The 27,598-nt window shown below is 40.0% G+C and overlaps 2 protein-coding genes across 10 annotated transcripts in view; one reads left to right on the forward strand and one right to left on the reverse strand.

The window, feature by feature from the left end:
* nfixa (nuclear factor I/Xa) overlaps positions 1-4,536 on the reverse strand; it is a 115,314-nt gene extending 110,778 nt beyond the window's left edge. For 2 of the 9 annotated variants that reach the window (XM_065295293.2, XM_065295284.2), the window contains exon 1: positions 3,344-4,532. In XM_065295293.2, the coding sequence (XP_065151365.1) occupies positions 3,344-3,346 (3 nt within the window). In that variant the 5' untranslated portion in view covers positions 3,347-4,532. Of the gene's footprint in view, positions 1-3,343 lie in introns of all 9 variants that reach the window. The other 7 variants (XM_065295289.2, XM_065295285.2, XM_065295288.2 and 4 more) reach the window with 7 other exon arrangements.
* snrpb2 (small nuclear ribonucleoprotein polypeptide B2) overlaps positions 1-27,598 on the forward strand; it is a 145,214-nt gene that overhangs the window by 40,576 nt on the left and 77,040 nt on the right. The gene's annotated exons all lie outside the window — the stretch shown is intronic.

Below are 27,598 nucleotides of genomic sequence, written 5' to 3' on the forward strand. Positions count from 1 at the left end.
TGTTGGTCAGTTGAATGTTAATTAGATCAAATCCATGTTCAGTAAAAATAATTTGATGCAGAAATAAACTAGCTTATAGACCAACTGTATAGTATTGTTTACAAGTGTTTAATATCGGTATCGGCATCGGTATCGGCCAGAAGTTGTCTGTTTAAATCGGTATCGGCCCAAAAAAATCCTATCGGTGCATCCCTAATTTAAATCTCTTCTTCACTAATCGAGATCAACACCTTTTATGACATCATTCTGCATTTCAGCTTCTCTTCAGGCTCCAGAAGTGAAGTAAACTAAATGCTTATAGTTATTTATAGTTTAATAGTTTTACAGTTGAAATACCAATGCCAATTGTTAAGGCCCTTTTTTAAAGTTTCTTTAATATGGCGGATGCTCCCTCGAAATGACTTGGGTCTCTTCTCTGTAGTATTTTTTTAATCTGCACAACAAGCCACACGCTTTGAGGTCCACAACTTGTACACGTCTCTAGTAAAGTTGTAAGTTATGCACTTAAAAGTGCCAAGGAATGCATTGAAATAATACCATAAATTGTTCTTTGATATCTACATAGAAGGTATGTAACTTTATTAAGTGCAAAAATTATGTCCATTAATAATGTCCATTGTCTATTTTTGCCCTATTTGGAATGGTCATGAATAATATTGTTGAGCTCTGCTCTGGTTGGCTCTGCGGCTCATGCCAGTAGCTCGTATTAGTAAACAGAACTTATATGTTTGAGCCGCTATGAGACGAAAATACACAAACTAATTGTTTGGAGATTGTTAATGGACATTTCTGAGTGGTAAGTTTGTGTTTTTTCCGTATGGACCTGCAAAACGTAACTGTAACGTCAATAGTAGTAAAACTTCAAGCTAAATGTTAGCATTTAGCATTAACTAGCATGTTGCACTAGCTCAACAGTCACAACTTTGTTTTTGGCATTTTTTAACGTTGTAATTAATTTAATGTGTAATTTAATGTTGAGGACATACATCTGTGTTAAATTGAGATTGGTCTGTTTTCCAGCCGTCTTTTGCATGCATAAGGTTTACATAAGAACGAGTAAACAATTGCATTCGAGGATCACGATATGTCATTACCATGCACAGAACTCTTATTATTCATATATGCCTGGGTAAATGCAGTTTTTTGCTCTACAACACTTTTAAGATTAAAACATATTTTTGACTGGCAAAATTACCCTTTCATAATAAAAATTACATTCACTCTGCTCCATGTACAGGATGGCATACTCGCTTTTCATAATTATATACAGACTATTCCTACTTTCAAACACACACACACACCTGGCGGTCCTCCACACGTATAAAAACCCTCTGGCCTGAGAACAATCAGCACAGGTCTCACTCATTTTTCCCTTTATTCTATTTTCTTTGTCTTTTCGTCCAAACGACACAGCAATTACTATTAGCGCCATTGTTTTTTATTATTATGATTTACTAGCTGACAATTCTGAGCCAAATCGACCCGCATATAAACCTGTCCTCTATGGAAACCGCATCAAACACAGAGAAAGAGAGGGAAGGAAAGGAGGAATGAGAGAACAAGTGCTATATAAAAGGATGAAGCGTCCGTTCTCTGTGCGTCTGCCAGCAGCACCTCGGGGAGAACTGTTGGAAAAATGTGATTTTTCACACCAACATTTCAGAGGCACAAGCAGAAGGAGAAAGAGATAGAAAGAGATAGAATGACAGAGAGTCTATAGATCGAATGATAGACAGCTAATTATTAATGCTTTTGAGAGTCTTGACACGAGTTTCCTGACCCGTGCCAAACCCAGTTTACACCCAGCACCTCTGATCTCCCTTGTCTTTCATTAAACACGCTTCAAGACCCCCTATCTGTCTACGCTCAAGTGCTCCAGGTGTATCTATACACGCGCTTTTCACCATAAGATGACATGCATACACATGAGCATTAGTGCATGCAGGTGTGCGCTGGTGTCGTAGTGTTAACAAGTCTTGTGTAGGTGGCCTTGCATTATGGCATCTCACGTGCCAGAGCAGATGCAACAAACACAAAACGTCCTCCCTTGAGAAGTTTACACCCAAAAACAAGTTCATGCAGTCGTCCACCAATCACTGCAGGGCATGGCAACCATGGCAACCCTGGCATTCTGACAGTCAGTCAATCTAGTGAAGACAGTTGTGGAATTCACGGCCTGCATGGGCCCAAGTCTGCAAGTTTGGCGAATGGGATTCGGGGTAATTCGCAACGTGCATTCAACAGCTAATTTGTCGCATTAAGCACATGAATCTTAACTTTACATAGCTCAGACTGTTTAATCTGTCTTGACTGCTTGACCTTGCTCATCGGGAACAGTTTTGCATTTCTTTTATTGGGAAGATCTCACAGGTGCGCTTGGCTGAAGAGGATGTTCATCGCTTTGAAAAGATTTGTCATGATGAAAAAATGCTTGCTGCAGGCAAATGTGGCGTTTCATATTCAGCTCCAACCCCTCAGCCTGCAAAGGCCTGTCAATCTCACGTCTAAAGTCTGGCTTAAGGAACAAAACTCCCCATCCAAACAAAACCCAAAGTGCATGCAGTCCAAATATTTATGCAGACATAACTATTAAGAGTAGGCCTACATAAACCCTAAACTAATAAATATTGGAAATAAAGATGTGCTTCTGGACACACATCACTTACTGTATTACAACAACAAAAATGAGAGTGCTTGTGAAAGTCTCCTACAAGTTAGATAAAAAAATGAAGAAAATAGCAAAAAACTTCTAATTTTATTGATAAGAAATCTCTTTAATTGCTGGATTTAGATGCTTAGACATTAAATAGTTTCAATGCATTTCATTTTAGATATTTAGATGATGCTTTCTGACTGACATTTTATATTACAGAACTCTATTTCAGAAAAATGACCTTTTAACAGACAAAACAGCTTTAAAAAATAATAATGAAATTATTATTAAGAATAAGCATTTTTTAACTTTCTGGATGAAGCCTGTTAGATATATATTAGTAATATAAGGTGTATTATTAGCATTATTATTATTAAAATGAGTTAATATATAACAATGAAACCCATGCATCAATCTATTGGACAAAATAAAATCAATAAAAAGCGCTTAACAAGCATCTACAATATTATTATAAAGATGATTATAAATGCATACAAATATTAAAAACAATACAGACAAAAAAGTAATAATTCAAAATTTAAAAAATATATATCTTTTACATATGAGCGAGGAATAATTGTTAACCATGTTTAAAATTGCGCCTTTTGTTTTGTAGGTTATTTGGCATTTAAAATCCGTTGGCTAGGATTTATGCAAACAGTGGGAAAGATATTGAACGGTAGCACGTACCATTGTAGTTCAGGGGAATTTGCCAGCTCTCCTCACAGACCCATTTTTCTTTAAAAGCCTCGGCGTCCAAAAAACAGAGAGGGAACGGGTGCACCCGTCGGTTTCTGCGGTGATACCGGAAGCGAAAAAAGAACGCAACAAGTCGCGCTGTTTCCCAGTTTGCTCCGTCTGTAAAAGTAAACCTTTTATCCGGACCTAAACGGAACGACTGAAGGATTATCCGGCTGCTGCTTGTAAACTTTGAATTGTCCGGTTGCTAAACTTATCTAAAAAAATTACTCCCCAACTGTTTCTTCGGCCTTGTAACAAGAAAGACTCGCAAAACAGTGCCGACCAGGGAACTGACAAGCGCAGTTAAAATTCAACCGCCGCTAGCGCGCAACGAAGACGTTCTGGATAAAACAGCGAGCGACAGTGAGTTATTTCTTTATGTCCTTTACTGCTCGCAAACACATCACGCTCTTTTAATCCCGTGGTTGTCCATTACGGGACCCCCGTCCCTCTCGTAACACACCTCTTGAGTGTCAGACAGATGAAAGCGAGAGGCGTCTTCAAACTCCACCGCGATCACTCACCGCACATTGCGACAATCTATCCGTTGACGCGCCGCGGGGACCTGCCAAAACGATCTCGCGCGTTGGCGAAAACTCACTGATGCATTTTAAAACACGCGAGAGTAACACGTTCAGTCCGCTATTTTACTCTTGTAACAGTGAGTAAATATAAGTCGTAACCTCAGTCGACCCGGGTCGGGGAGGCGTCGAGCTGGTGAATTATTGATCAACGTTGGCAGCGTGCGGCGCTCCGTGGCCGGCCGGTGTGGCAGCTGCAGCTTTGGGTCATTAGTGGAGAACTGGGAAAATCATGGACGACCCGGATTACTGAATGCACACGGCTGTAGGAGAGATAGAAAAGGATGGAAAAGAGAGACACGAATTGCGCAGGGAAACGAGTTGTATCTTGCGTGGAAAACTGATAGTGGAAATGATTTTGGTGCACATTTAGTAAACTTTCATTAAAACCCATGTTCACGGCAGTCGGTAGGCGGTGCCACGAGGCATGTTCACGTTTACCCGGTATCCCGCAGCGTGCGGGTGTCTCGTGCCATGCTTCGCTTACTGTAAGATTCAGTTACTTCCGAAAGTGCAAAGAGCAAAAACATGCACCGAATGCGCATCAGTTATAAAAAGAAAATGCTGTGCAGTAAAATGACATTACAACAGGTGCAGCAACAGATGAGTTTAAAATGGGATTTATGCAAAAAAAACTTGATTAGGTTTGTTGGGACAAAGTTGCTTATTATAATTTTATTTAATTTATCTTACAACCTAAGATGTCGCCATATTAACCTTTTACTAATTGCGTTTTAACAGATTAAAATAAAAAACACACACACACATTCATAATATTAATAAAATTGTTTCAAATGCATAAATGTAATTTAGACATATAAACAGAAATGAAGATCCAAATATTAAAAATCATAAGAATGCATTTTAACAAGTACATTTAGAGGACTCTTAACAGGAAATATATTCTGGATCATCTTTAGACATTTAATAATCTGCCCACAACATATAAATCTTTATTTGCAATTTAAATATAACAATTATTGTTTGCTACTGAATGCTATTAGATATAGCCTATTATACTGTAGTAATTTTATTAAATGATTATAACAAACTGTTTTAATTTGAGTAAAGAAAATTATCGAAATATTTTTGCACACCTGTCCCCTGGCTGCTGAAGGCATAGTGGTAAGAATAATTATCAATAACAAATCTATATATGTATTGGCAGAATAAAGGCAAAATTGCTCGTTTTGGAGTGGAGTCAAGAAAATTAAAAGGTGAATGAGACAAAAGTAAAGAATGCTACATTTTGTTTTTCATCTATTTTAACACAATTTGCCAAATAAAAAGAAGTAACACGTTTGTATTTTAATTCTTCTATTAAATGTGAGCATTTTGAGAAATTGGCTTACAAGTGTCAAGTGATGAACTATTTCCTGATGCATTAATTTTCACATATGAAAAGCAGAGAATGTATCAGGGTTTTTTTTTTTTTGCTTCTGCTGTCTGAGTCTTGCGTTTGTTGACAGTACACATAAGTCAGAATTAAAGGTTGTTGCTCTTTGGTGGTAAGGCATGTATGTGTTGAAACATAATCAAATGTTAATTGTTAAAAGAGCAATTTTGTCTTTACTGTTTCTTAGGGCACTGTAGATACGTTTCCTCAACATTTTACATTTATTTTTATTCATTTGTTTATTCATGCTTAAGAGAGGAAAACAATACTGGATGGCCTAAAACCATAGCAATTATCTGTTAAAGTCTTTTTTATATTCAATGTCACTGTACGCATGATATTACATTTGTGTTGAACCTTAATAGATCTAAGTAATGTTAATTCAAAACAATTACAAATAAACAAATGATGTCAAAATAACATTTTAAAAAAACAATGCCTAACAATAGTCTTTAAAAGGTGTTTTGAATATTTTATAATGGCTCACATATTTTCTGTTTTTAACAACAAACTATACTTTGTTGTTTTTTTTAATGGTGCATTTCCAGGCCATTGGTCAGCTTTATATTATTTATCAATTATTTTTTATATTTTTAAATGTAGTAGGCATAGTAGAAGTAATAAATTAGTAAACATAACGTGTATTTTAATCAATTTAATCAATTAATAAATCCTAAATAATTATAAGTCTTTAATTATAATGTCTAAAATTACAGCTTTGTGCAGGACGTGGCATAAAGTTTTTTTTCTTATTACTATTATTATTATTAAAAACAAAGTAGTGTAGACATTTGAACCACAACAAAGACACAGCTGAATAAAATATAATGAAATGCTAGTTTTTGTTTTGATAAATAAAGCCATTTAAAGTGTAGTTGTAATTAAATTTAACGAAACGTTGATGACATTTTTGTGTTATCAAATGTATTAGATTTTACTTATGGTTTAATGAGGTCACAAGGAAATCATAATGATAATATTTAAATTCACCTTGATTGAAGCCAATTAAAAAAATGAAATCCACAAATATTTCACTTTAGTACTAGAATCAGACTAAACGATAAAACACTAATTACATTAATTTAACGAAAACATTACATATATTTGTTGTGAATTGATTGTGAAGTGATTTAACTATTATTAACGAAAAACAACAAGAACATCTAAAAAAACCCAGCAGCCAAGATTTACGAGCTTACTATATTATACCATAAAGTTCAGTCAAGAAAACAATGTCGACTAAAATGCCGTAGTAAATCAAAATATTTACTACATTGAAACGGTAAACTGGACATCCAATATTATAATCATAAATAAACATTAACAATAATCATAAAACAAAAGGTGTGATATTCACATAAAATATTTTCTATTCTTGCCATAAAAAACGGCAATCATTAGTGTACATTACAAGCGCCAAAATTTTCCAAAATAATTTACCCCTCTATAACCTACAATAACTGACTTAACATAAATGAATCTATCAAAAAAAATATTAAAATAGTCTATTATCGTCTATTTTTAAACCTGTTGGAGGCTTTTAAAGCTCTGCACATAAATATTTAGCCACAATTTTTATGACACATTTCAAACATCTACAAAAAATAATCCAGTTTCGTTTTTTCGATCATCAAAAGGTGCAATCAGCACCTTGTAATGGAAGTCTGTGGACCTTTTTAACGAACCAAGTAAGTTTATTGAAATGACTAGCCGACAGCACCAAACTGAATCGACCGTGAGAAATGTTTCCCGTTGGCTATTTTTCACACGGTGGACTAACGCGTTCCAGGTCGAGTTTGGAGCGCGCTGGTAATTGCGCTCGTTTGCACAGCGAGAGTGCGCAAGAGGCCGGTAAGCCTTCAAGTACCGCTGAAATCACGGATCAAGTTAACGAGACTCACCGCAGGACCCCTTAATGTGACCGCAATGCAGCCTAGGCTGCACCACGCTGTTTTATTGCCTGGCATGAGTCAAAACATCAACAGTAATAAACAGTCACGTCGGGTCAAAACCAAGTGGACTACGAAGGGTACTTCTAAGGGCTCTTGAGGGTCAAAACTTAAAAACATACCTGTAGGACAAACAAAATTTGATTACTAAACTGATTTTTGGTCTAAATCTTTAGGCCTTAAATATGACCACTAGTTCACTGAAATTAGAAAGCCACCTTTTATGTGCATTAAAGCATAAAGTCATTTAAGAGCATTGTCATATGCATAATGTCTTAAAAAATCAATTATGTATCTCTACTGCTAACATATTCTGGTAATATCAAATATTGCTGTTTTTATTGCAATAAACCATAAAATATGTTTTTGCCATCTTGTTTTATTTTGGCTCCGTAGATGCTGTTTTAAATGAGAAAACATTTTCTTTTTCCTCGGTTCACTTTGAGGAGAAATGTAAGATGCAGACGAGTTCGAGCCAAAAAAACAAGAAAAACACACTTATCCCTAAGCAACAAAGTGGCAAGAATTCCCGTCTTGGCTTGGATGGCTGATCTTAACATTTTCACATCGAACAAGGGACATTTTTTAAGTGCAAATGCTTTTAAGACAACTCTGACTCAAATTAGCTTCACTGCAAAAAGTTTGCTTCCAAATTCCATTATGTGGATTTTGTGGGAAATGGCTACAAAAAGTGGCAAGAGCTTTACATTGTCGTAATATTGAATATGTTTAATTATAAGTAAAAATATGTGCAATGCAATGAATTCAGCTGCATCATTTTCCCTCTTAAGATGTTTTCAAGGCACAATAAACCTCACACTGGTTTTGTCTTAATTGCACTCACTAAATAAATTCATCATTACCTCGGTTGACCAGCAGCAAGTCGTTTTGGGTGTGGTAAATTGGCTAGGGGTCTCTGATCCGTGATCAGTGTGAGTACACCCCTAAATTGAGCTTGCTCTCTGCTTTTGAAACATTCCCTCTTTCTGCTCCTCAATTCAACAATTGTGTCTATCAAATAAAAACCTTCTTAAAAATGCTCAAGGGTGTGGCAAGCGACACATTTATCTCCAGTTTGCACCACAAGCCTTGTGGTCTGATAGCTGTGGAGTTGCCTGCACGGCAACCCCCGGGCACCAGCAGAGGCACACACCACAGCAGGGACGCTTTGGTACGAATAACCTGTTTTTCTGCAAAACCAATATGAGATGGAGTATACTTGATGTACTTATACACGATACTCAACGCCTGCTCTGAATATCATTCGGTTAACACTTTGCATTTACTTTTGCGACTCATTTAACTGAACATCTGGTATTTAATAAATTTGCTATTAAGAGATCTTCAACTGGTTGAGGGCAATACAATGCACATATTACACAGCATGGGAAAGTTCAGTCTTAACCTGAGGCTTGTTTAAGACCCACAGCTTTCTGCTGAAACCTCACACAAAGACCTAAAAAGGCCAAATCATGTTCTGTCGTACTGGATCACCGCAAAGTGACCTTATCAGCTGAGCACACTGCCTATGGCGTTTGGCCCAAAATCTGCTTAGGGTCACGGCATATGTCTGGCTGTTCTTCAGGCGATGGGCTAATTCATAACAGTGTCCTTTACTACCAACCAAACACGCCAGGCAAACAAAACTAAGCGACGTCATTGTGGAAAATTTAATTGTCTGGGTTTTCATTTTCAAGACTATGTTCTCGCCTTCAATTGGTCCATCACATGGGCTGCAGTCTATCGGCAAACAACCCAGTCAACCGTATAGCATGGATTGCTTATCTCAGCTTTTATTGGTTGATTGTCAACCTGCTTGTTTGGCCCATGTTACCTGCTTCCTGGAAGCATTTACTGGGCGAGAGGTCAAAGTCCTGGGTGGACGCCACCGTTTGATCACTGTAGGACAGTATGGGGTGTTGACTTTGGCTCTTTGGGATCTTTAGCAGGGTTGGTATCGCAGCCCGGGGTCAATAGGGCAGATGCTGGGTAGGGGTCCTTGGCGTGTTAATAAACAGGATAGTTGGATTTTAGATGGAAAAATGAGTTTGTGTCCTTGGAAGGACTGTACAAAGACATTGAGGTGAGTGTGTCAAACAAACATACAGGCAGATATGTAATACTCATAACAAACGATGTCAATGATAAACACACATTAAAGACTCTATATAAACTTACAGTAATTGGATTCTTCTGGGGCTCCTGGCTGAACATGATCAACCATTATTGTGATTTTACTTGAGGGCATACAATGTAAACATGGCTGTTTTACTTTTGGCTGACTGTAAGTTGGACGTTTGTCTTGTTGCTTGCTGTGTACCAACAAAAGAACTGGTTTAATAAAATGATTTTTATAGCTGGAGTTTTGTTGACTTTGTGACTCCTGACTGTGAGGCTTTTGTTTTAACACTTTTATTTTTGGATGACGTCCTGATTATTTAATGCCTGTATTTTCTGCCGTCTGTTTTTTATTTTTTTCTGCTGATTCTGCTCTCTGTCTTTCTTTGTCTTTTTTCTCTTGCTTGTTGTTTTACTAACACTTTTTTATTAAGTAATTTCAGATAATTGTTTCTAAACACAGGATTATTTGGGCGTGGCTAAAACGGTGGCTCGATGACGCTTTGGAGTCACAGAGCATGGCCCCGCCCCTAACATAATGCTAGTGCTATTTTAAAGTTGAGAGAGACAGCATCTTTCCTTTTTGAGTGGGTGTGGTTTCAGCACAGACAGCAGACACGCCCCCAGCATTTGATAGCAGATAATTCTGCCTGTTTTCTGTTTTACAAGATTTTAGTTTTTTTGGCATTTTCTTAATCATTCAAATTTGCCTGGGTGGTTATTGTATGTCATTTTTATGTGGTGTCAAAAACTGACATTTAATATTGGGCTTTATTGGATTTGCAGCTTTTATTTCTCTATTCCTTTCATAATATGCCTGTGAACACTATTCGGTATTTTAATACAGTTTTTGTATTTGATTCAGTCTCTGAGTGCGGTCTCTTTTCTACCATTATACTCATTTATCTTGGAGTTACGCACCGGGCATACAATACAGACATTAGGCGCAGACGCCACTTTTTCTCATCTATTCCTTTCATAAAATATCAATATTGAGCTGATGTTATAATGTAATATCAAGAACTGTTTTAATCCCAAAAGATTGGGGTATATATGGCAAGTAAGGGATAATGTAGAGGCAGCCGGTAGTTATTGGGAAATAAGTCCCGACAGTGTGATCAGGACCCGACGCGAAGCGGAGGGTCTTGTATCACACTGAAGGGGCTTATTTCCCAATAACTACCGGCTGCCTCTACATTATCCCGCTTATTACACGGCTACTTGTCACATAAGAAAAAAAACTGGACATGAATATGAATTTGAAACATTTTATTGGCATATTTGTTTTAAATTAACATTTTTATCCTTCCGCGAAACTTTGCACAGATGCATAAAATGATCGTAATACCTTATTAAGATCCTCTGCTTCATACTTGTCTGTCTCCATTTTTTACTCTTTAGCCAGTCTTTGAGAAGTTTTAATGCCCATTCTGTATTTTTTTGTGTGTTGGCTTCGTAGCTGTCATGCTCTATTTTGTCAAGTTCAGTCTCAGTAAGCTGTCTGTGTCTTGTCGTGGTTGTCGAGTGTTTGTCACAAGATGGCGCCAAACAGACAGTAATCTTTATTGATCTTTATTGGTGCGGAGCGATTTTACTCGTGCAAGTAGTCCGGCTATGCGTTATTATTTTGGAGCGGTTATTATTTGAAAAGAACGAACCTGCAAATGTCTCAACTGACCAATCAGAATCAAGCATTCCAGAGAGCCGTGTAATAAATAATAATAACACTCTATACGCCAAATAATGTTTCTTTATAAGAAGAGGGTTCTTTGCTGGACTGATGGACTCTTTTATTTATAAAGGTGTTTTATTTAGAGTCCTAACACTGTATAGCAATGAACAAATAACTCAAAATAGTCACAGGAACATTGGGGAAAATATTGGGAAAAGTTTTATGACATTTTATGAAATACATTAATTTATCATAAATTCTGTGTAATTAAACCTAAAAAAATAAGGCTACTAACCAAAAGCACTACTTATTTGTATAATTTAATGTTTTTTTATTTTATTTTGTTAAAATGTTGAGTTTTAGAACAGTTTTTTGTCACAAATTTTCTTTGGGGGGCCGCGAAGGAATGCACCGTACACAAGGGGGGCCACAGGCTGAAAAAGTTTGGGAACCACTTGTTTAGAGAACGTAAACATTACCGAAATTCTATAAATACTATATAAGGTTAGAAAAGCACTGTATACTAATAATGTAGTTTAATGACTGTGAGCTATAACAAAAAAGAAGTTTAAAACTATAAACAAATGTCACGTTAAAATAATTCATTTTGAGTTAATCTTTTCCAAATCAAAAATATAAATTTATGACTTAATGTTATCACTCAAAGATAAGATTTTTTGTCGGAATATTGTCTGAATGTTATACATGTACAGTAAGTATATAATGTAAAATTTATAAATAAATATATATATATTCGTAAATTTTCTTAAACAGAGAAAAGCAAACCCTGCAACAAAAGACAGCATGAGGACAAAAGAAGTGAAGAGTTAATTGTTTGGCATTACTGAAAATCATTTGGCAATAAAATTTAAGGGAGACAATGAATATTTATGACGACTTGCCGAAGCTACACACACACACGAACCCTCCAACACTTGGTCACAGCACATGGAGAGCCAGCTGTTGCCGACTGACCCGAGCATCTGCAGTCTTAGAGAGAACGGGAGATTAGAAACAACAGTCGAACTGTGACAGAAATTCTCTGTGTTGTCTGTCACTCATTCAATTTCTCCATCTATCATTTTTGTTGAATAGTGCCTAATGTAGGCTAGGTTATGTGCCATAAATACGGCAAAGCTGGATCTTTTTTCTCTGTAACTTAACTATACTAAGACACACACAAATACACCACACCCAGCTTTCTCTCGTCTTGTGAGCGCCAGCGCTCGGGCTATGATGCCAACAGTGCAAAAACTCATGCCCAGACCTTCTGCTGCCCCAGATAGCTGTGTGTGTGTGTGTGTGTGTGTGTGTGTGTGTGTGTGTGTGTGTGTGTGTGTGTGTGTGTGTGTGTGTGTGTGTGTGTGTGTGTGCAGATGCAGAGGACAGTGGGGATTAGTGAACAGAGCTCTACATGCAGCCTGCCTCACATAAACATAGCATATTTACGTAGTACTCAGTAATTTTTCCGCCATTAAAAGTTTACACAAAGAAAAAAATAGTACTGACAAATATGATTGAAATCATGTGGAAACATAACAGTCATAACAGTGGCCTTAAAAAGCTGTTTTATTTTAAGTGGATCAGCCCCTCAAGGGTGTTGTTATATTCAGATGACATCACTCACCAGTCATGTGCTGAACTTTGAGTTTCTACAATAACAGCAAGAAATGTTTACGTTTAATCAAAATTATTTACCAAATACAAATCCACCAAAATAACCTCCATTGGTTGAACCGAAACTGATCTTAACGTTGGTCTACACCAGTCCAAAAGCCAGTTTACATTTACAATAATGCACTTAGATGTAGATGCGTTTCTGAGTCAAACCCATGACCTAATGCAATGCTCGACCAATTGGGCTACAGAAACTACAAAACTAAAACATTCTTAAACTCCCCTCACACTCTTAACTGGAATGGGAGAAAGAAAGTCAACTGAGTTCAAAGTTAGCTGTTTAATTGGATTGCATTTGTCAGGCATGCATCATTAGGCAGACAACCAATTGAACAGTTAGACAGACCAACGTACCGACATACAGACAGGCAGATAGACATGGGTACAGGCAGACAGACGGGCATACGGACCGACCGACCAATATACAGACAGACGGATAGACAGGGCGGACAGACAGATAGACATGCAGACAGACATACGGATAGATAGACAGATGGACAGGCAGACAACCAGGCGAACAGTCAGACATACGGACATACTGTCATACAGACAGGCGGATAGACATGCGTACAGGCAGACGGACCGACCGACATACAGACAGGTGGACACTGGACAGACAGATAGACATGCGGACAGACAGACAGACAGACATACAGATAGATGGACAGGCAGACAACCAGGCGGACAGTCAGACAGACCAACGTACCGACATACAGACAGGCGGATAGACAGGCAGATAGACATGGGTACAGGCAGACAGACGGGCATACGGACCGACCGACCAACATACAGACAGGCAGATAGATGGATAAACAGGGCGGACAGACAGATAGACATGCGGATAGATAGACAGATGGACAGGCAGACAACCAGGCGAACAGTCAGACATACGGACATACCGTCATACAGACAGGCGGATAGACATACGTACAGGCAGACGGACCGACCGACATATAGACAAGCGGACAGACAGATAGACATGCGGACAGACAGACAGACATACATACAGATAGATAGACAGATGGACATACGGATAGATAGATAGATAGACAGACAGACAGACAGACAGACAGACAGACAGACAGACAGTCAGACAGACGGATCGACATACAGATTGGCGGATAGACATGCGTACAGGCAGACAGATTGGCAGACGGACCGACCAACAGACAAGCGGACAGACAGATAGACATGCGGACAGACAGACATACATACAGATAGATAGACAGATGGACATACGGATAGATAGATAGATAGATAGATAGATAGATAGACAGACAGACAGACAGACAGACAGACAGACAGACAGACAGACAGGCGGATAGACATGCGTACAAGCAGACAGATTGGCAGACGGACCGACCAACATACAGACTGGCAGACAGACGGATAGACAGGCGGAAAGACAGACAGATAGACAGGCAGACAACCAGGCGGACAGTCAGACAGACTGACATACCGACAGACGGATAGACATGCATACAGGCAGACAGACGGGCAGACGTAACGGCTGACATACAGACTGGCAGACAGACGGATAGACAGGCGGACAGACATACAGACGGATAGAAAGTCCGACAGATAGACAAACAGACAGACATGCAGATAAGACAGGCAGACAACCAGGCAGACAGACGGATGAACCGTCATACAGACAGATAAGATATGCGGACAGGCAGACAGATGGACGGACGGACATACAGACAAACAGGCGGACAAACAGACTTGCATGCAGGCAGGCAAGCAAGCAAACGGGCTGACAGATTGAACAAATAGATAGCCTACACCTCTAAACTGGCATTTGCCACAGTTCACCATCCACCTGCATCAGGGCATCATACAGCTGCAGGCCTGACTGTGTTTTATCTACACCTAACACAATGTACGTGTAAAAAGCAATTGAGAGCTAGGCGCTTTGTGGCTACAGAGTCATTGTGTTAGTTCAGTGCCGCCAAGTGAATTAAAAGGCATCCGAGTGTACGGCGCTATCTGCTTCATATAAGCGGCTAACCATGAGCCTCATCTCAACCAACTTAACTTAAACATGCAACAGGCCCAGAGCGAGATAGAAGGAAAGACCATTAGTTGATGCTGTCAAGGCAGTTAAACGCACGCCACCGCGGCCTCTGTGAGCGCGCAAGTATGTAAAGTGCCTGACGCGAGGTGCTAATTTAGGGCAATTAAATGAGCACTAGACAGGACTCTTTTGTGGCAGCAGCTCCTGGTCTGATCTGCCTGCGCCCCAACGGACACACAAGCACACATACGCGGAGCTAAAAATGGGCACCAGGCCAAAATTACTTCAGGCTATATGGAAATATACCACCACAATGTTTGAAAGAGAGAAACGTATACTTTTCAAACGTATACTTTTCACTTTTTGTGTGTTTGCCAAGCAAATACATGTAAATATGAACCGTGGTAAACTCCAGTTAGGAAATCATGGTGTAACGAAGTCCCTCCTAGGACTTATTTTTCCTCGGATAAAAGCCCGGGGTTTTTTTTTCTCCTAGGGGGTTTTTCACCCCGGGGAGGAAGCCTTTTTGGGCTTTACCTAGCTTCCTCCTCTATACGTTGCTTTAGTAATACGTGCAATTATAATATTAAGTCATAGCCGCAGCAAATTTAACTGCTCATGCTATCATGTATTTTGTTGTGCTATCTGTCGTTTTCTGTGCTTTTCACTGCTTCTATTTATGTAAAGCTGCTTTGAAACAATTGACTTTTGTGAAAAGCGCTATATAAATAAAATTGAATTGAATTGAATTGAATTGAAGATCTCTAGGCCGAAAAACACTTGATTCTGATAATAAGAGAAAGAAAAATACACACATACACTTTCAAAAATGTGTGAGTCAAACCCGTGACCTAATGCAATGCTCGACAAGTTGGGCTACAGGAACTACAGAACTAGTTTAAAACCTTCTTAAACCCCCCTCACTCTATTAATTGGAATGGGAGAAAGAATTTTAACATCAAAAAAGGAATAAAAAAGTCCAAAGTTAGCTGTTTAGTTGGATTGCATTTGTCAACCATAGACTGACTGACTGATAGACAGGCTGACAAACGGCAGACATACAGACAGACGGACAGACAAGCGAATAGACAGGTAGACAGACAGACGAATAGACAGACGGACAGATAAACAGACAGGCAAACGGACGGACATACAGACATGGTGGCCAGAAGGATAGACAGGCGGACAGACAGACAGACATATTGATAGATAGACAGATGTACAGGCAGACAACCAGGCGGACGTACCGACATACAGACAGGTGGACAGATGGATAGACATGCGGACAGGTGGACAGATGGATAGACAGGCAGACAGAAAGACAGATGGATAGATTAGACAGGCAAACAGAAGGATAGACAGTCGAACAGACAGACAGACATACATACATACATGGTGGCCAGAAGGATAGACAGGCTGACAAACAGACAGACATATTGATAGATAGACAGATAGACAGGCAGACCACCTGGCTACAGCCAGAGAGATGGAAGTACCGACATACAGACAGGCGCACAGACGGATAGACACGCGGATAGGCAGACAGACGGGTGGACGGACCGACCAACATACAGACCGATAGATAAGAGGACAGACAGACAGACAGACATCTGAATAGATAGACAGATGGACAGGCAGACAACCAGGCGGACGTACCGACATACAGACAGGTGGACAGACGGATAGACATGCGGACAGGTAGACAGATGGATAGACAGGCAGAAAGAAAGACAGACGGATAGACAGGCAAACACAAGGACGGACAGACAGACAGACAGACAGACAGACAGACAGACAGACAGACGGACATATAGACAGGGCAGACAGAAGGATAGACAGGCGGACAGATAGACATATTGATAGATAGATAGACAGATGGACAGGCAGACAACCATTAGACAGGCAGACAGATGGACGTCCCTACATACAAACAGGCGCACAGCCGGATAGACATGTGGATAGGCAGACAGACGGGTGGACTGACCGACCGACATACAGACGGATAAACCGGAGGACAAACGGCAGACATACAGACAGACAAGCGAATAGACAGATAGACAGACAGACTGACGGATAGACAGGCTGACAAACGGCAGACATACAGACGGACGGACGGACAGACAAGCGAATAGACAGGTAGACAGACAGACGAATAGACAGACGGACAGATAAACAGACAGGCAAACGGACGGACATACAGACATGGTGGCCAGAAGGATAGACAGGCGGACAGACATATTGATAGATAGACAGATGTACAGGCAGACAACCAGGCGGACGTACCGACATACAGACAGATGGATAGACATGCGGACAGGTGGACAGATGGATAGACAGGCAGACAGAAAGACAGATGGATAGACAGGCAAACAGAAGGATAGACAGTCGAACAGACAGACATACATACATACATGGTGGCCAGAAGGATAGACAGGCTGACAAACAGACAGACATATTGATAGATAGACAGATGGACAGGCAGACCACCTGGCTACAGCCAGAGAGATGGAAGTACCGACATACAGACAGGCGCACAGACGGATAGACACGCGGATAGGCAGACAGACGGGTGGACGGACCGACCAACATACAGACCGATAGATAAGAGGACAGACAGACAGACAGACATCTGGATAGATAGACAGATGGACAGGCAGACAACCAGGCGGACATACCGACATACAGACAGGTGGACAGACGGATAGACATGCAGAAAGGTAGACAGATGGATAGACAGGCAGAAAGAAAGACAGACGGATAGACAGGCAAACACAAGGACGGACAGACAGACAGACAGACGGACATATAGACAGGGCAGACAGAAGGATAGACAGGCGGACAGATAGACATATTGATAGATAGATAGACAGATGGACAGGCAGACAACCATTAGACAGGCAGACAGATGGACGTCCCGACATACAAACAGGCGCACAGCCGGATAGACATGTGGATAGGCAGACAGACGGGTGAACTGACCGACCGACATACAGACGGATAAACCGGAGGACAAACGGCAGACATACAGACAGGCAAGCGAATAGACAGATAGACAGACAGACTGACGGATAGACAGGCTGACAAACGGCAGACATACAGACGGACGGACGGACAGACAAGCGAATAGACAGGTAGACAGACAGACGAATAGACAGACGGACAGATAAACAGACAGGCAAACGGACGGACATACAGACATGGTGGCCAGAAGGATAGACAGGCGGACAGACATATTGATAGATAGACAGATGTACAGGCAGACAACCAGGCGGACGTACAGACAGACAGACAGGTGGACACATGGATAGACATGCGGACAGGTAGATAGATGGATAGACAGGCAGACAGAAAGACAGATGGATAGACAGGCAAACAGAAGGATAGACAGTCGAACAGACAGACATACATACATGGTGGCCAGAAGGATAGACAGGCAGACAAACAGACAGACATATTGATAGATAGACAGATGGACAGGCAGACAACCAGGCGGACGTACCGACATACCGACAGGTGGACAGATGGATAGACATGCGGACAGGTAGACAGATGGATAGACAGATGGATAGACAGACAAATCGGCGGACAGAAGGATAGACAGGCGGACAGACATATTGATAGATAGACAGATGTACAGGCAGACAACCAGGCGGACGTACAGACAGACAGACAGGTGGACATATGGATAGACATGCAGACAGGTAGATAGATGGATAGACAGGCAGACAGAAAGACAGATGGATAGACAGGCAAACAGAAGGATAGACAGTCGAACAGACAGACATGGTGGCCAGAAGGATAGACAGGCAGACAAACAGACAGACATATTGACAGGTGGACAGATGGATAGACATGCGGACAGGTAGACAGATGGATAGACAGATGGATAGACAGACAGATCGGCGGACAGAAGGATAGACAGGCGGACAGACATATTGATAGATAGACAGATGTACAGGCAGACAACCAGGCGGACGTACAGACAGACAGACAGGTGGACATATGGATAGACATGCGGACAGGTAGATAGATGGATAGACAGGCAGACAGAAAGACAGATGGATAGACAGGCAAACAGAAGGATAGACAGTCGAACAGACAGACATGGTGGCCAGAAGGATAGACAGGCAGACAAACAGACAGACATATTGATAGATAGACAGATGGACAGGCAGACAACCAGGCGGACGTACCGACATACCGACAGGTGGACAGATGGATAGACATGCGGACAGGTAGACAGATGGATAGACAGATGGATAGACAGACAGATCGGCAGACAGACGGATAGACAGTCGAACAGACATACAGACAGATGGATAGATAGACAGCCATGCAGACAGGCAGACAGACGGACAGACCAACCAACATACACACAGATGGACAGACAGGCGGACATACAGGCAGACAGACATACAGGCAGACAGCCAGATGGACAGACAAGCAAACAGGCAGACAGATTGAACAAATAGATATCGTACACCGGCATTTGCCACAGTTTACCATCCATCTGCATCAGGGCATCATACAGCTGCAGGCCTAACTGTGTTTTATCTACACCTAACACAACATATGTGTAAAAAGGATTTGAGTTCATGGCTATGGAGGCATTGTGTTAGTTCAGTGCTGCTAAGTGAATTAAAAGGCATCCGAGCGTACGGCGCTATCAGCTTGACATTAGCGGCTAACCGTGAGCCTCATCTCAACCAACTCTTCCGAAGCCAAGAGTTCGCTTATGCGACAGGCACTGAGCGAGATAGAAGGAAAGACCATTAGTTGATGCTGTCAAGGCAGTTAAACGCACACCGCCATCTCTGTTAGCGCGCAAGTGTGTAAAGTGCCTGACGCGAGGTGCTAATTTAGAGGAATTAAAAGAGCACTAGACAGGACTCTTTTGTGGCAGCAGATCTGCCTGCGCCTCAACGGACACACAAGCACACATATTACGCAGAGCTAAAAATGGGCACCAGGCCAAAATTACTTCAGGCTATATGGAAATCTACCATGACAATGTTTGAAAGAGAGAAACGTATACTTTTCAAAACGCACCTTGAACACCATCTAATCTTACAGCACTGCGGTCGTGATCAAAATAACTCATATTAGCACTTTGTGGTTTTGTCTTAGTGCTCGAATCTCTCTCCGAGCTATCAGATCAAGCAAGTGTCGCACCACAACAAATCCCTTGTGTTTGCCAAGCAAATACATGTAAATATGAACTGTGGTAAACACCACCAGTTAGCAAATCATGGTGTAACAAAGCTCTGAAGATTTCTAGGCCGAAAAACACTTGATTCTGATAATAAGAAAAAGATATGCATATACGACCGGTTCAAAAATTAAAGTACTGTCATGTTTAATAAGGTTTCAAAAGGTACACCTTTGTAGCTAGTTATGGGTGTATACCTCAAAAGTACAAAGCGGTCATATTTATCCCCAAAGTCAAATAAAAGTTATTACAGTACAAAATGAGGCCTATTACAGAAATATCGTGCCATTATTTTCATTGCAAATAATACAATTCCGATTATTGTAATGTGAACAAAAAGTAATTTTTATACAACTATTACCGTAATAAATACCGTAAAAAATATGTCTTTTGCACTGTATTTACCTCACACTTATTTTAATTACAAACTAAATGGTGACTGTCATTTATTCATGATCTGGTTTCAGAATCACAGCTTTCTTTATTTGATACAGTCATGTCTAGAGAAAAGGATACACCTAAATGTCAGATTTCTTTCTCTTTTTCTGTTACTCTTCCCCCGCCTCTTCTCTTTTTAACACCCTATCAATTTCTCTGTACCCACTTATTTCCCTTAATAACTTTCAAAGGTTGCTGGGCAACATGTTGTTCTTTTTTAAGTTACCATGGCATTTATTTGGCATACGGTACCCTTCTCGCTGAGAACATGGGGGTTGCCATGGTAACGGTGGGCACCTTATAAAACAGACTATTGTGTGTGTGTGTGTGTGTGTGTGTGTGTGTGTGTGTGTGTGTGTGTGTGTTGTAAAAAACGATGCCAGGTCCCTTAAAGTCTTAGGCACTCTAGATGCCCAGAATGTTGAAAATCCTGGGCTGCATTATAATGGCTACCACACATGTAATAGCAAAAGTCTCACAGATTTTAGTTACAAGAAAGTGAGATATCTGTTGTTTTACAAGATTACGTCAAGATTTGGTTTGTTTTACTTTAGATATATAACCGTTCTGTTCTATTCGAGGTCTTAAACTTCAGGATGATGCTTTTAGACCATTCCTAATCTTATGAGAAATTATTTTAAACATAATTTTAACCGTAATTACTTCAAACTTTTTCCACGATAAATATTGAAGAAAAAGAGCATCATATATCCCACATAAAATATTACTGTACTATACTTTAGTATTTACTATAGTAAACTATAGGAAAAATTCTAGACATTATAATGTTGCTATAGTATTAATGTATACTACTCTATTTACTAAAGTTCAGTTCAGTTCATATTACTTTAGTAATTATTGCACTTTGTATACGTTAACAAAGTGTAAAAATAACTAGAATATATTACTGCAACATCCTGCAAAAATTTAAATTTAAAAAGTTTTTAGTTGGTGGTGACAAACAGGTGAAATTCACAATAGTCTCTGGCGCCCTCTTGAGGGTTTAATGATTCAGTACAACATTTCATTTATAAACGACACACAAACGTGTAGGCCTATGTGCAAAGTTGCTGAATAAAATTATTGATATTTTTTCTGAAATGTCATGGAGCCTGACTAAAATTTCACACAACGTCAGCACTGAATTTTTTTCTCCACGTTTGAGCTTTTGACAAACAAATGGCAGAAATCGGCGCAAGATCATCAGATTACGGTGGTAAGTTGTTTGCTTTGTCAAATTTCAACCTCGGTGTGTGAAATAAATTGTAAACACTTACCAACCCACGTCGATTACACCTAACCTTACCGTAACCGTTAAAACTGCGAGCAACTTCCGGTGTTTTCCTCAGGCGGTAAACAGTCACGATAAAAATTCAAATAGGTTTTCTAAATGTTTTTCTGTCCCATTTTTTCTTTTTTTTAATTGTCAGAGACATACTGTGTACATTAATTAATGTTGTTTAATATTATAGGGACTTATATTTGGAATCATGTGTTGAGGAACTTGACAACTGTCCTACTACGGTTTCATGAAAATTACGTCAAGGTCTGTATCTTTTTATCTCTCTTTTTTTTATAGCAAAACTACAGAAGACAGACACACAGATAAGATTTCCCAAAGGTCATTTGGGGTCAAGTTAGGCTTTGGCATGCGGGGTCAGGGTCTAGCACATACAGATGGAGCTCAACACTGAATATATTTGAAAGACGGGCAAAGTCGCCAAGCCATGCCATCTGCCTCTTTCGTTCATAAACACATCCACTTATCTGAAAACAAACACATTTTGGAGGTATAGAGAGGTGTTCATATTTAATCTCTTCACACAGTTTAAACATAAGAAGAATAAGAGCCTCCACTTCTCTGTTTTCTTGTTAAATAGAGTTGGTGCCAAATACAGGAGAGAGGAGGCGTTTTTAAAGACAGGGTTTTAAAAGACAGATCAACTCAGCCGTCTTGCAGGTGTTTCTATCAAAAGGCTCGCCCGACGGAGCCAAACTCAGCCTGGCAGAGTCTTAATGCTCACTGACTACTGTCAGTCTCGGGAGATGCATATCATTGATAATGTCTGTGCATGTGTGAGGGTTTGTGTTGCACCTGTCGGCTGGTGCGAGACAAGAGATGAGAAAAGAAACCATCTGTGTTACTAAAAAACAGAAGAGGAACATAACAAAGTGGAGAAACATTCAGGATCTGGATAGGATTTTACATTAAATCATGTAAAAATGCAGACTTGGTTTAAATTAAGCAGCATGGGTTAAAAGCTGGGGCTACGGGGGGCATTGCCCCCCCCCAGATTTTGCCTCTGTTGCATACTCTTTAAAAAGTTGCTTATATGTACCATTTAGGTGCATATATCTATACATTTGGTACCAATGTATAACTCTGAGGTACTAATATTAACTCTTTATGTGCAAAGGTGTCATGTTTGAAAGGATACCGCCCCAGTGACAGCTAGGGGCATTTTTTTCCTTTGAAATCTTATTATTTATATACTGTAAATGAAACTGAGTATTTGCTTGGTCATCTTTTATAATAACATTTGCGACAGGGTTAAACTATTGCGCTTGCGGTCAGTATGCACCCGCTATGCTAAATAGTCCAAATGATGTCACTTCCTGTGCTTTGCTCACAGTCTTATTAGGGCCTTATAATGTAATTTTTGTGAACTTCCCAAAACATGATGTAGGTTTATATCATGTTTGATCCTAATTAGATCTGTAGCTTTATTTCCTCTCTATGGTTACCTATGGGTTACTTTAACTATGGGTGACAAGGGCACCTTGGGTTGCAGATGTTCTTGTTGATGACAGATGGTATTGGCATCATCTGTGTACGTCTGTGTATGTGTGCTAGCATGCTGGCATATCGTAGGGACATTGGGCAGAGCTCATACCGGCTTATCACCACCTGCACCCCTTAGATTCTAGCTCGAGAACCCTTACCCACTTCTGTATCTGTGTGTGTGTGCGTGGGACAAAATACGAAATCCACAACAAAGCACAAATTATTCCAAAACCATTTTAAATTGGCCGTGAAAATACAAAATATCGATGCCCAAAAACTATTTACCGAAAACTGGCATTTTTAGTTCGGATTTGTGCCTGATGTGAATGTGAACAAAACAATCTGGATTCATAGTGAATCATGATTGCGGTGTTCGATGTTGAACGGCGGTCCAGGGTGTGTAATTGATAGCAGAGAAGCTTTAATTGTCTCATTTATCTTCATGCAGACAGTGCAGGGCCGGTGGAGCGATCTTTCTAACCTGGCCAGCAGATTTAGGCAAAGTGTGCAGCAGATGACATCCAGCAATAACGCAGGCCAGAATCTCTCAACCATTTTATTTCAAGCTAGTGGTCGACTGATATGGGTTCTTCGATGGCCAATGCCAATATCTGTAGAGACCAGGCAGATGAAATGCCAAATACTGGCTGATTTATATATCTATGAATCTAACTCTATTAACATTTTGGTAACTTTAAGAGGATCTCTTGACAGAAATGCAATATAATTTTGATAAGTAATTTTATACATCTTAGGTGTACAAAAGGCGTATCCAGAATCACATTTCAGTGAATCTGTCAATTCTGTCGACAGCGCCTCTTACTGTGGCTAACAAAAGTGCAAAAGTTTTGCACGACATCTGTGCACCGCTTTTAACAAAAGACATTTTAAAGCATGTGGATGTCACTCGGTACAGCATTCCGAGCTTTGTGATTCTGTAATCAGAGTCCCAAATCAATTAGCGATTCTCTGGAGTCAAAATGACATTCGGAAAGCATGCTCATCTGTGCCCAGTTTCGTTCTTACCGCACTCCGTTCGGCCCAATCCGAGAAACAAAATGGCTCCCGCGGGCACTTCCCGCATCTCTGAGAGAGTGATGAATTCTTAAAGAGAATTCCATTTCCTCTTCCTTTTTCCCCTCTTGGACTCAAAAGCCATGTGCCACATGCTGAAGGAAAGGAAAATAATGAGCTGCTTCTCATTAAAACCTGGCATACGTTTCTATAACCCTCAATGCCTCTCATTTCACCTCCAAGCTGGGTTTGAAATTAAAAAGTATTCATCATTATTTCTCTGCTTTAAAAGTCTCTCTGTATGTTTTTCGCTCTTACACCGTAGCTAGCAAGCAATGAGCAATACCATCTAGGTTAACTATAAACCTGATATATTCTGGATATGGGTAACTCACTTCTAGCCACAATAATTTTGTTTTAATTTCATATATTTCTTTTAAAGGATTAGTCAATTTATATAATTTCCATATAATTTACTCACCACCATGTCATCCAAAATGTTGATGTCTTTCTTTGTTCAGTCGAGAAGAAGAAATTATGTTTTTTGAGGAAAAGATTCCAAGATTTTTCTAATTTTAATGGACTTTAATGGACCCCAAAACTTAACAGTTTTAATGCAGTTTAAAATTGCTGTTTCAAAGGACTCTAAATGATCTCAAATGAGGCATAAGGGTCTTATCTAGGGAAACGAGTGTCATGTTTTGCAAGAAAAATTAAAAAATGCTCTTTTAAACCACAACTTCTCTTCTTCCTCCGGCTGTGTGACTCGCCAGTGCTACCTCACGTAATTGCGTAGTGACGTAGAAAGGTCACTTGTTACATATATGAAACACACATTTGCGGACCATTTTAAACAATAAACTGACACAAAAGACATTAATTAGTATCGTTCGACATACAACAACATCAGAACGGTCCTCTTTCTCCAAACTTGTAAACACTGGGGCGTAGTTTCGATACGTCATCCGTGACGACGTGTTACGTGAGGTCGCGCTGGCTCGTCACAAAGCTGGAGGAAGATGAGAAGTTGTGGTTTAAAAGTGCATATGTTGAATTTTCTTGCCAAAAATGACAATCGTTTTGCTAGATAAGACCTTTTTGCCTCGTTTGAGATTGTTTAATACGGAGCCCCTAAGGGGACATGGAGCAAAAATTAAATAAAGTTTAGTTTCGCGTGTGCAAAACAAAATGACAAAAAAAAACTATCGCATGCGCACGTGAACCTAAACTAAACATTTTTTTTTAATTCTGCACATGAAGGTTTCGCATGAGCATGCGAAAGTTTCACGTGAGCACACAAAAGTTTCACGTGAGCACATGAAACTAAACTTTAGATTTTTTTATTCCAGTGTCACCTTAGGGGGGTCGGTATTTTAGAGTCCTATGAAACTGCAATTTTAAACTGCATTAAAACTGTTAAGTGTTGGGGTCCATTAAAGTCCATTAAAATGAGAAAAATCCTGGAATGTTTTCCTCAAAAAACATAATTTCTTCTTGACTGAACAAAGAAAGACATCAACATTTTGAATGACATGGGAGTGAGTAAATTATCTGAATTTTTTTAAGAAAATGGACTAATCCTTTAAAAACAGGCGATTTAATTAAAATCGACTGTTTTCACAATATTTGTGGGTGCCATGAATATATGAAAGCTTGTTTCCGCCATGTTGTAAAAATAATAATAAAAGATGGCGGAAATAGGCTTCTATACATGAATGATAGCACACATAAATATGAAGAAAAAAGTATTTTAAATTATTTAAATGAATCAACTATTTTCGTAACCATTTCATACTGAATTCTTACCATAATTGTTTTCTCAGAACTCATTGCAATGAATTATGGGATTGTATTCACCACGCGTGCCGCCTTAGACTTTGGCCAGAAATAGGTGTCGTAGTCCCCATGATGCATTAAACTGCTGTCTAGGTAAGCAGCTTAGCAGGTTTTGGAACGGAGCCCTTGTCTCCACTCTCGCAGGGTAAATGAACACAGCTATTCTGATGCCAGCAAACTCTGCCACACATGGACACTGAGCTCTGAAACACGGCACGGTGAGGAAAATATGACATCAGGCAGGGCTACACAAGATGCTTTCGCCAAATGCCTCACTTTAATTATACTAATGAATACAATTACAGTTGCTACGTGACATCACCTACATCTCACAGGTCTTCGTCTGCACGGTCTAATGAATATGTTTGCACATTCGACAGGTCAGGAGTGGTAGTGCCAGTATTCGCCTTTTCTCATTCATTTTAAAATTATTAGATAAACGTGTGTGGCCAAATTAGACAAAGTTATTGCAGTTTTGATCTTATGATATAGTCACAAAAGACACCATAAAAGTTAAATATCGTTCATTCCATATGTTACATTATATAACATATTGAATTTGCCAGGTTCTTTTAAGTTGCATAGGGGCTTTGTATGCAGGCACCTCAACGTACCATTGTAAAGTATTATAGGATAAAACTGAAGATTTGGAAGCTGGTGGTGCCCTGCGGCACAGACTCCCAATGGCAATCAAGTGCCAGGCTTGCCCAGCTGCTCCCTGGCACCCGTGCCACATCCATGTCATTGCGACCGCACCATCTCTAAGTTTACCCTGGCATTTCACACAAAGACCCCGAGGCACACAAAAAACCCGGTCCCTCTCTCCATGCTTAGAGCAGTCGGTCCAACCAATCCACCGTCCAGCCATGGACCGACTTCAGAACCTTATCCGCATTTCAAAGGCTTCGATTATTAAAAAGGTGCAATATGCAAAAGTCCAACTGGTGCACTCTCAGGAGATACGCAGCGTTTGCCACGTTTGGGCCGATTGCATATTAAAATCCGAGTAATAGATTGTATAGGCTAATATGTTGGCTGTTTATGCATTATTATGCATGCAACCATAAAAGGTTTACAAATTAAAGCTCGTTTCATTCGTATACTCCAAGAAAATTTCCCAAGTTGCCCATTAGACCGATACAACACGCTGAAGATGTCATTTGATTTCGCCGCAAACCGATCCCACGTGGCGCCGTTCGAATCACGCACAGCAATTTCCTGTAATGCAGTTTTAATGGCGCATCTCTCCGGCGTGCGATTCACCCTTGCTTGTCTGCTCAACCTTACACAAATACTTTCCAACCCGTGATCACATTGTTGTCATTGTTTACCTTTAACGGCTTTACTGACGCTGGTTAGATTTCCCTCAAGCGCTGGTTCTTGGCAACGGAGCAGCGCTCGCTCAAATTAAAAAACAGGGCCCTGCAGCGTGCAGCGTCGTCATGGCAACGGCAGCAAGGTACTGTATAGAAAAACCTTCACATCTGTTGCGCACTTTCTATTAAATCATTT

This window comes from Paramisgurnus dabryanus, chromosome 4, assembly GCF_030506205.2.
Source record: "Paramisgurnus dabryanus chromosome 4, PD_genome_1.1, whole genome shotgun sequence".
NCBI lineage: Eukaryota > Metazoa > Chordata > Actinopteri > Cypriniformes > Cobitidae > Paramisgurnus > Paramisgurnus dabryanus.